Here is a 10,634-nt window from a genome sequence, read left to right as displayed (position 1 = left end):
TCTTACTAGTACAAGAGTCAGTCCAGACCAATTTTTTTTTACCAAAAATAATTTGAACTGGCGAATATTCCGAAATATTGAAAAATTCAGCCCAGTACATAATATACACAGTAATATATTGTAACCTTCAAATGACATTGGAACCAGGTCTGATTTTGGACTTAAAAAAGTTGTTATCTGAATTTACATTAACACAAAACTGCATGAACATCACCACTGTTTGTTTTACTTTTCCTTACCACACTATTACATAAAACTTATAGTCTGATAAAAAAGTCCTACAAAATTGAAAAGTACCTGCTAACTAATGCCCCTCAGTCATTAAAAAGGGAAGTGGCTAAAATTAGAGTCAGTGATCATATTCTGGAAATGGAAAGAGGACGCTACACCAGACCTAAAACACCACGCGAGGAACGATTCTGTCCCCACTGTCCTGCCATCGAGGACGAAGTGCACTTCCTACTAGAATGTAGACACCATGTAAAAGAGAGGGAGGGCATGTTAAAACAATTCCCTAAATGTGACATGCATCACCTAGCAAGCAGTGACGAGAAGGTTAAAATCATACTAAGCCCAGAAAATGAGAAAGAATTGTACGCTGTTGGTAAATACATTCAGAGGGCAATTTCCAAAAGAAATGAGCATCTGCCACACTGAAGTAGCCTCATCCTGCTATATATTACATGAACCATAAGTATGGCACATTAGATACGTACAGCTATACGCCAATCAAAGAAAATGTGTGTTCCCTCAGTGTATTGAACTATTTACAATTGTAATAAGTATTTTAAACAACGTATACACTGTAATTAATGATCTTAAACACTGTATTAGTAGTAATCCGTAGTGATGTATAACTATTTATTTATTTATATATTTGTAGTATAGAGGGCTAACAAATGTAACTGTCACATTTAATGCTCGAATAAATTATTATTATTATTATTATAACAGATCTTTATAGGATTTTCAACTGTGCTACTAAAATCACACTAAAACATTTTCAAGCATTTTTCAAGCATAAAATATCATTCTCTGCTTAAAAATAAAATCTTTCTATCAGGTGTGTCACAAGTGTGACGCCCACTCCAACAGGTATGAACAAGAAAATAACAGGCTGGGTTGACACCAATATATGAACACATATCAGTTGGACTCAACCAAAATGAAGCCCTGGGATGAAAACATAAAACAAAAGAAAACTGGTTTCCATAGAGCAATGAAGCCTGTATGGGTCTTTCATTCAGTGTCATCAGCCTGTACAGCAAGATGTAAATATGTATCTTTCAAAGGCCATATTAAATATTGAAATTCCACGTAACCCCTTGGAGTAAAATATAAATGTGTATATTTAATAGATCACGTAATTTTGGAATAGGTGTTACATTTTACTGATAGCATCATGGGAAATTACAGGTGGAATTAAAGCAACTGTTTGCATTATACAAATATCTATGGTGATGACTCAGTCTTTTCAGTGGGGAAAGCTATGAATTTTTAATATTATATTGACTTTTTACAAGTCATAAATTCTTAAAACTGGGACATTCCAATTGAGTGGAAGCAACAAAATAGAAAAGCAGGCAACCCTGTAGTTCTTTTCCATACAGAAAATAGAAAATATTTTACAATGATACAAGGTCTTGGTTTTAACTCCTTTATCTGCAAAACCCATTTTTTAAAAACAATGAGGCTTTTGACCACCAAAAAAGCACAGAATCAGTTTGCCAGTACTTGACATCAAAATTCATTTCAACTATTTTTAGATGGTATTTTTTTAAAAATCCGCTCCTCACTCAGCAGCTGTTGCCAAAATGCCAATCAGCCATGAAATCACCCCATTTTATCACAGAAAAATGCAACTTTGATAATTTTGACTCTTGCCAGAACTCGAAACTTAACTGTGTGATATTAATGCCACCCAAATTAAAGGACAAAAAAATTCACAGCCACCATATCCTTCTCCTACACTAGAGTGAAAATTCCTTTTCATGAAAATGAATGGTAACAGGAAAACATAAGTTGCGCAACAAAAAATACAAGTAGCTGGTTATTGAAAAACCATTTCCTTTGCTATTCCCGTAAGTGGTCTGTGAAATTGTGTTTTTCACAGGGCTGGGTATCAATGTTTTTGAATACCTAACTATTTTAAGGGTGAATTATAGGCTGTATCTGGTGACCTGATACAGAACTAACTACAGGAAACAGACTGATGAGGTTTCAAGTAAGCACTTCAGGATTCCTACTTTAAAGGTTTACACTAATATTTCAAAAATAAGTTGCAGGTCTGGAAAATGTTTGAAGTTCACATAGCAACAAGTGCTTGGACCCTTGTCATATCTAGCAATATTTTGTGATATAGTCTGTGCAGGTGATGTTTTTTAGTGATACAGTCTGTACAAGCAATGTTTTTTAGTGATACAGTCTGTACCAGTGATATTTTTAGTGATATAATCTGCACCAGTGAAATTCTTTATTGATATAGTCTGTACTGGTGATATTCTTTAGTGCTATAGTGTGTGCTGGTCATAATTTTCAGTGATATAGTCTGTACTGGTAATATATTCTTTACTGATTCAGTTTGTACCGGTACACTTTGAGAGATTGACAAGTTGATAATCTGGCTGTTACTATAGGCAAGTCTCCTAAGTGGAACCTCTGCATTTGACGTGGCCCGAGTTAACAACATCTTAACAGCAAGAGGTGACCTTGTGAAAGGGAGTAAAAAAACCTGTAAGACAGTTATATTGCAGTATCAAATTATAATAACTGTAGTGTTTTCATACCACTCAATGTAATCATCATTTTAATCTAACAGAATAAAAACAATCAGTGTTCAGAAAAGAGTATCCCAAATGCTTGTGGTCTTATTTCTTTTTGTTATGCAGACTCATGTTTGTCTTGTTTGTATATGTGCAGTTGCCACTGAGTATTTTTCCAACTGATGAAAATATCGTAATGGTTATTCTTCTGAAATAAGGTTGATGGGCCATTAATCCACGGTTGGTTGCGTTATCAAAATATATATAATTATTTATTTCAATTAGGTTAAATAAATGAAAAATAGTCCAAAAAATACAAGCTTAGGCAACAAGAAATTTACATGCAAAATAAAAGTTAGGTCTTCCTTCTCTTTTGATGTTTGGTTAATTTTTATTTGGTCCAGAAAAATAAAACTGAATAAAAAATTAAATATTTTCTAAAAATGATGTGTTCATAAAATATATTACGGGTGAAAAAAAACAAAACCCTACGCTACTTGTAACACTTATGCCAAAATACAATACCTCTGAATATAGCAGTGATAAAATAAATGCTTGGTCAAAAGTTAAATTCAAATGTTTCAACACTATTTCCATTTAGTCACATAAATGTACTTTTGACACAGTATAAGATCAGTGAGCCGTTTCCAAGATTCCAAGAAATTTAGTGAAGCCATTGGTGATAACTAGCTTGTTTTCCAGACATCAGAAATGTGATAATGACCCCTGCTTTGGCTGCATCACACACACACAAAAAAAAAAAAAAAAAAGAGAAGGAAAACGGTGAAATAGTTCAATAACAGGTTTTATTGGAACCATGACACCCGAGAAAATTCCCACACATCACAAATAGTATTATTTTATAAAAACATGGTTCTAATAATATAAATATAATATAAATAAAATATTAAATAATATTTTACAAACTGTATCACCATGAATAATAATAAATATAAATAAAGTACTAATTATTAAGGTCAAGTATTTACAAATAATAATTGCAAGTATTTACAAATAATAAATGTAAGATTTAGTATGTATTTAATGACCATTTTAAAATTCAATTTGTCATCATAAGAGGAAATTCTTATGAAGAATAATGAAAATTAGTGTTGCAATTAAAACATTGTACAAACTCATAAAATTGTTATAATTAGTTTGCTTAATTTAAAGTTAGCCATGCTTGGTTAAAAACCAAAATATTCTGAAGCCTGCTGACCTGATGTATTTAATGTAAATAGGTGGATGTCAAGATTTTTAAATGTACAGAAAATGTCTGACAAATGCAAAGGACAGAGCAATATGTTATGAAGTTGTCCTGCAAATTCCTTACTTCCACAAGAAGTGCAATTGCTAGATTCCTCCAAGAAAATAAAAACCAGAAACCACTTAAAACTTGGCAAAAACACAACTTCTCGACCCACATGGTGCTGGTTTTGATTGAATATTTTCCTTTTTTTTTTCTTCGTTCTAAAATTGTCTGGTCTCAACAACTTAATCATTCCATGTAATTTATGAAGCTTTAAAGGGGTCTCACTTCCTTTGCCATGACTGTTTGCTCACTTTTTTGATATTTTTTGTTTTTCAGTAAAGACACCCTTCTATGGTGGCTCCATCTTTCTTCGTTTCACAAAAGCTGGGCCTATAAAAATGAAGTTTAAAATCAATGAGTTTTTATATAAAATGTCTCACTGCAAGTGTCATCAAATAGTCAGCAGAAGATAAAAGTGGGATCCAAGTTTAACATCAATGTTTGCTGGTACACAAAAAAAGTTGGTACCACTTCAAAATTGGACTTTTTTACGTTCCCAGGCTTGTAATAACAAATATCAGTGCAGTGTGGAAGCCATCTTGTTTCCAGTGCAAGACATTACAGCATTAATTAAGTGATACATATTAGGATAAAAATGACTGGAATTGGGCATCATGTCAAAGAACAAATATTCTAATTGCAAAACCAACAAAACTACCTGTGCTAATCAAAATTCCAATTAGTGATATTTACAAGTCCGCTGGTGTGCATGTAATATTTAATGTGCTTTAATTTATCACAATGTGCTATTAGTCTCACTGGGTGAAGCCAGGTGACTGATTTCTGAAGCCATCAACAAATGGTAATTACTTGATCTTTTCAATGGGGGAATTTTACAGACACTGTATTTTTAAGTCATAAGTTCTTCAAATTAGAACATTTCTGCTGAGTGATAGCACCAAATTTAAAGAATACACTACTCTATAGATCTATTCTATGTAGAAAAAGCACCACAAATGCAATACAGAAATATATTTTTGTGATTATAGAATAGTAACAGACAGTTTTTGCCCATTGAAAAGAATGAGTCATTACCACAATGAATGTTGTAATGTTATTTGCTAACTTCAGCTGAATTTGAAAGGTAGACTTGAGCTCAAAATTTATGAAGCTTAGAGGGGGCCTTCCTTTCTTGTGATAAGGAGACCTGTAGCAAAAAGTTGTTTACAAACATAGTCAACACTGCCCCTGCACAATACCAGGCAGTAGGCATAAAAAAATTGTGAATTGTTAGATACAGTCATCAAATTGTTGACCTAAGTTCATAAACTTTCATACAAAATTAATAATGAAAATGAATAATTTAAACAATCTGTTATTTTTTCATTAAATGACAGGATATAAACATTCTGGCTGAATCAATAAAAACAATAAAATAATTTTTTTTTTATCTCATAAAAAGACATGACCAAACAGTCCCATGCATTTCTTAGTGAAGCTGAAAAAATTGGATGAGTTAACCATGTGGGGTTTTCTACAGATGATTAAGATTTTTAGAAGAAATAATTATCTTTAATAACACACTGAAGAAATAAAACAGAAGCATGTTCACAGATTAACAAGGCCCTGGTCATATGTGAAACTTGTACCTTGGTTAGCTCCTTGCTGCCCAAGTGCACCGATTGGCTGTTTACTGACACTTGGCTCCACCCTCTTGCTTCTGGTTGTCATGCTGTGGTTGCCATGACCACTGTTGTCCTGGTAACCATTCTCAATCATAGCTAAATCAATACCTTCCATATCAATGGTTTGGTTCCACAACTCAGGATCATCTGGAAAAAATACATTCACAAGTAAATAACAAGTGTCTGTTGTTCTAACTACTGAATATCAAAATTAACACAAACTCAAAACTATAATCCATGCTAAATACTGAGCTTGCTACAAAATGACTGATATTTTACTGTTTTTTTTTTTTTTTGTTTTTTTTTTGTATATAAGCTCCTCTACTTACTTATTGGGCTATTAGCAATTCTAATTTGCCAAGAGTATAAAATATATTATTTACTTACCAAAGTTGTCTTCTGCAACTAATCCCTCACTAAGTTGCCTCTTGTGTCCTCCTGTACTGTGGTGCCCTCTTCTGGGGGTTGTTGTGCTGGTGGTGGCAGGTTTCTGTGCAACTAGAGGGGTGGAAGTGGCCCTTGGTTGCTGAATAGCTGAATATTTGGAAATTATTTCTTTATAATAAGTTTTTCACTTTCATCTTGAATAACTTACTCTAAATTTCATTCAGAGTTTAATGTGTAGTCACTAATGTGTCTGAAATGGTGTTAATGTGCAAGTACAGATAACAAATGATCTTACATGGTCTTAAGCAATGAGTTGAATTATTACTGGACCAACTTCCAGTTAAGGTGTTCAGCAATTATCTCCCCTCACAACTCCCATTGTCAGGGGAGGTAACTGCTTGAGCAATAATAGCCTATTCCATCCAGGTTTAGATCATTTTCTAATTTTTCATCCTCACACATGTAAAAAAAATCTCACCCAAATTAACCTGGGGTGACTCAGCAGGCTTTGTCTGTTGCTTGTTCCTCAGTCTCTGTTGAAATTCTTTCTGTTTCTGCTGTTGTCTCAGTTTTCTCTGGAGCTTTTCAGCCTCCTCATTTCCACTAGAGATACATCATAACAACAGTTCATATTGCACAACAATATCTAAAACATTTCTTTTAATGGAAAAAGAAAAGTTTGTTAGCGTGTGTTGAAAAAATTAAAAAGGGTTAAAGTACTAGTTCTTGTTTTTTTTTACTTCAAAAATGTGACTAAAAATTCTAAAAATGTTGGGATAAATGTTTCAGTGGTGATCATGACAGAAATTTTGCACAGTATGTCTTACTAAGAAATCTCACCTTGCATCTGCCATGTTTATATTTTTCTCCTGATTTCCAAGATTTCCATTTGGTGACCGTAAATCTTTCTCTCCTGGTTCCTCCTTTAGGTTATTAACAACATTTTCCTTTTCTTCAGTTGGAACATGTGAGGTTGACCTTGTGTGTTTTGCTGCATGTCTTTCCGTTGGCAACTGTTCAGTTGTTGTATGTGAAATAGTATTCCTTCGTACATGTCCAACATTGCTGTTATAGCTCTCAATTTTGGTAACAATGTTAGGCTTAATATCCCAGTTATTCTCTGAGTCTCCTGCAATTCTTGTGCTTGTCAATTTTTCAGTTGTTCTGACACCTTTCGTTTGATCATGTGAGTGTAAAATATCAGCTGTGTGATGTTTCACTCGTAACTGCTCCACCTTCACCATATGGTCTTGTCTTGCTGACTGAATATTCTGATCCACTAATTGGTGTTTCATACTAGCTATATCATTGACTTCCTGAGGCTTAAAATGACATCATAAAGAACTGAATAAGGATATATAATTTTCAAAACAAAAGGCATAATTTGTGTTTATATAACAATGCAAGTTTTTTTTTAAATACAGGACTGGTTCTTATGACACATTTTCTTAATTTTATACCAGCAGGGTTTCTTGGCAGAAAATGTCAATGAATCCATTATCTGGAGTCTTTTGTGTAATAATATGCACATGCTAGTACAAAGGCTACTGTTGTACTTACAGGCTTGGGTGCTCTCCCTATAGTCTTAAGGTACATCTTATCTCCTAAGCAGTTACCCAGTGCATTGCCAAAACTCCTAGGTGAAGAGAGAATACGGAATATATATTTCATTCACATATACCACATGTTTAAAGAAAGGTGTGGAAAAGTGAATTGCCATCGTCTGACTTGTTCTGAATTTTATCACTTGCCTGCTGATATTTTGTTGTGGTAATATAATTGTGGGGGTCATATTGAAAACATGCTAACTTTATTATGTAATGTATGTTTGACAAAATAAAATGGATCTCACTATGAACATAAAAAAAACCCCACGAAAAAACAGTTTTGGATTTTAATTTTCATCCCCTTTAAATAACAATAATTGTCTTCATCTTACTTCAGTGCTCTCTTGAGTCCATCAGTGACTGCTTCCTTTCTAGCTTTTTCTATCGACAAAGCTTTGGATCTCATTCCCTCAGAGACACCATAGCCAATGTCTTCATGATACACGCCATCCTGAAATAAATCATGGGCACAATTTCATGCCTGCCATGGTAATAATTCCCATTTCACACGTACTGGTTCTCTGAAATAAGACAGTTTTATACTTGCAATGTTTTTACCTTAGTATACTATTTCCAATTAAGTTTTACTACTACTGCTGTTGTTATTTCTTTGGGCTTAAATGAATTATGAACATTAAAATTTAGTTAACAGAACTTCTAGGATGTGATATTTCTTAAAATTAGCTGTAATTAACAACAGTGAAATGCATGACTCATTCTTTCATCTAATGACCGTCAGATGTCAGGAGAATATGCAAAGATCTTCCAGAGGCATTGTTATCTCACCTTTAACTGCACCTTCACAAAGGCACTGACACCAACATAGTATCTGCCATCATGGTGGTCCACAAAATCTGAAAAATAATTAAATAAAAAAATGTAATTTTGAAAAGCCATCCACCCACTCATGCCATCACAAATCTGTGGCTCCAGATCACAAATGGCAATCATTGTTTTTGAGGTCTGTGGCTCAGATATCTTATTTTTCTTCACTGTGATTAAACATGAATGTACTGCGTACCTATACTTAGATCGATCCATCTGGATCGACCTAACTCCCTGGGGGTTCACGCTAAATTGCCATCAGCTCAAGATGCTTACATGTCTGCCTACCGAATCATCTAGGGTGTAAAGATAATTACCCCCTAACAGCTTTACTAGGTGTGACAGACATTTAAGCTGGTTACATCGATAGCAATTTAGTGAGACTCCCCAGGGAGATAGATTGATCCAAATATCTGTGGGAATGGTCCCTAAGTGCATATTTCAATGGATAATGTCTTGAGTTTTATCACTGGAGTTATCAGAGTTTAAACAGACTTTAAAAACTTTACAGAATTATGGATATATATCAAGCAGGCTTGGTTTAAAACCAAATCATAGCCAGTCTCAGGGGCGGATTGAGACCGCCTTATGGGCTTTCCAGAAGACGGTCAGATTTTCAAGTTTACATTGACGGGTATCTAATTTTTTCTGTCGGAAGACGGTCAAAAATTTAGATGGATTTAAATGAAGATGGATCAGCAAAGATAATTTGGAAGACTGTTAGAAAATATCTCTGGATCGGCCCCATAGTCTTAAAAATAAAAACTGAATGAAAGGATTTGATAATAAGTCACATTCATTATCTTTTAATCTGATATCTAATCTTTATTATATTTAAGACTTGACATTAATACATCTACAACATATCTACTCACAGAGGACCATGTGGAAGATAAGTTTTACCTAATACGTTTTACCTACATATACTTATTAATTAACTTATCTATTATTATAATTACAAAAAAAAAAAAAAAAAAAAAAACAACCTTACCTATATTCTGGTGAGTGACAGAGTGAGACCAACCATTAAAACCAAAAGTTTCATTTGCAAGGTTTATCAACCGCCATCCTTCTACATAAGCAAGCTGAAAATTTAATACAGTGCAGCATATAACACTGGTCTGTTGAAAATAATTGAAGTTTTGAAAAAGAAATACAAGTACTTGATAAATTTAATAAATCTTGCTTTTCTCTTCTATGCAGAGGACAATATCTTGCTGACAGAAAATGGCTGGGTTAAAATGTTTGGCCTAAATTGTATTTTTGACTAACATAGAGGTAAACAACAATAACAACAGCAACAAAAACAACAATAAATAAAATAAATAATAATTGTAATAACAGTATCAGTACAGGATCAATCAATTAATCAATAAATAAATAACCTTCTGTCCTCCTGCACCTGATCTCTGGCTTACAAACTCTGGCCCTAGCTTCTGTCGTAAAGCTGCCTGCACAGCCTCATGCTCCTGTGCTGAAAACTCCGCCTAAAATAACATGAATTTATATTAAAAGTGGGGGTTGGGGGGGGGGGGGGGTGAGATTAAGAGGACAGATTTTAGCAAGCATATTGAACTTGAATTAAATGTTAAATACAAATCTATATCAGTCACTCAGATGCACTCTTGAACGTTTGTGATAATTTTTCACACACACACACACACACACACACACACATTCAGAGAGAGAGAGAGAGAGAGAGAGAGAGAGAGAGAGAGAGAGAGAGAGAGAGAGAGAGAGAGAGAGAGAGAGAGAGAGAGAGAGAGAGAGAGAGAGAGAGAGAGAGAGAGAGAGAGAGAGAGATTAGACAAACAATCATCAAAAAATTCCATCAAAATTACCTGTCCAAAACACGCAAGATGTGGAGTGGCCATAATATGCAGGTTAATGCCCTAAGTCGATGAAATACAAGTTCGTTTTCACCGCCATGTCAGTTTGTTGTATGTAGGTCACATGACTCATTAAAAGCTCGGCTCGAAGCAAAATCGTTAGTGATGTTTTGCCTTGTAAGTTTTAATGATCATGGGAAATGAAAACATAAGTTGTATTTACAATAGATTACTTAGTTCTCGTTGCGTATTATACCCCTTATCCTAATTGTTTACTTAAGAAATCG

The 10,634-nt window shown here is 34.0% G+C and overlaps 1 protein-coding gene across 1 annotated transcript; it reads right to left on the bottom strand.

Annotated features, from left to right (window-relative positions):
- Positions 1-3,551: 3,551 nt before the first annotated feature.
- LOC106153500 (uncharacterized) lies at positions 3,552-10,580 on the bottom strand. The gene is made up of 11 exons (XM_013527466.2): positions 10,360-10,580; positions 9,904-10,005; positions 9,510-9,603; positions 8,480-8,547; positions 8,026-8,144; positions 7,647-7,722; positions 6,927-7,408; positions 6,565-6,689; positions 6,087-6,233; positions 5,664-5,846; positions 3,552-4,404 (listed from the first exon to the last, which is right to left on the bottom strand). Exons 1-11 carry the CDS (start codon positions 10,390-10,392, stop codon positions 4,364-4,366), a joined length of 1,470 nt encoding a protein of 489 aa, XP_013382920.2. The 5' UTR covers positions 10,393-10,580; the 3' UTR covers positions 3,552-4,363.
- Between the last annotated feature and the right edge of the window lie 54 nt (positions 10,581-10,634).

The sequence above is a fragment of the Lingula anatina genome, chromosome 6, assembly GCF_051362555.1.
Source record: "Lingula anatina isolate TDL-2025a chromosome 6, LinAna3.0, whole genome shotgun sequence".
In the NCBI taxonomy this organism is placed as follows: Eukaryota; Metazoa; Brachiopoda; class Lingulata; order Lingulida; family Lingulidae; genus Lingula; species Lingula anatina.
The sequence above is the reverse complement of the archived record's forward strand: the minus strand, read 5'-3'. Positions and strand labels throughout refer to the sequence as shown.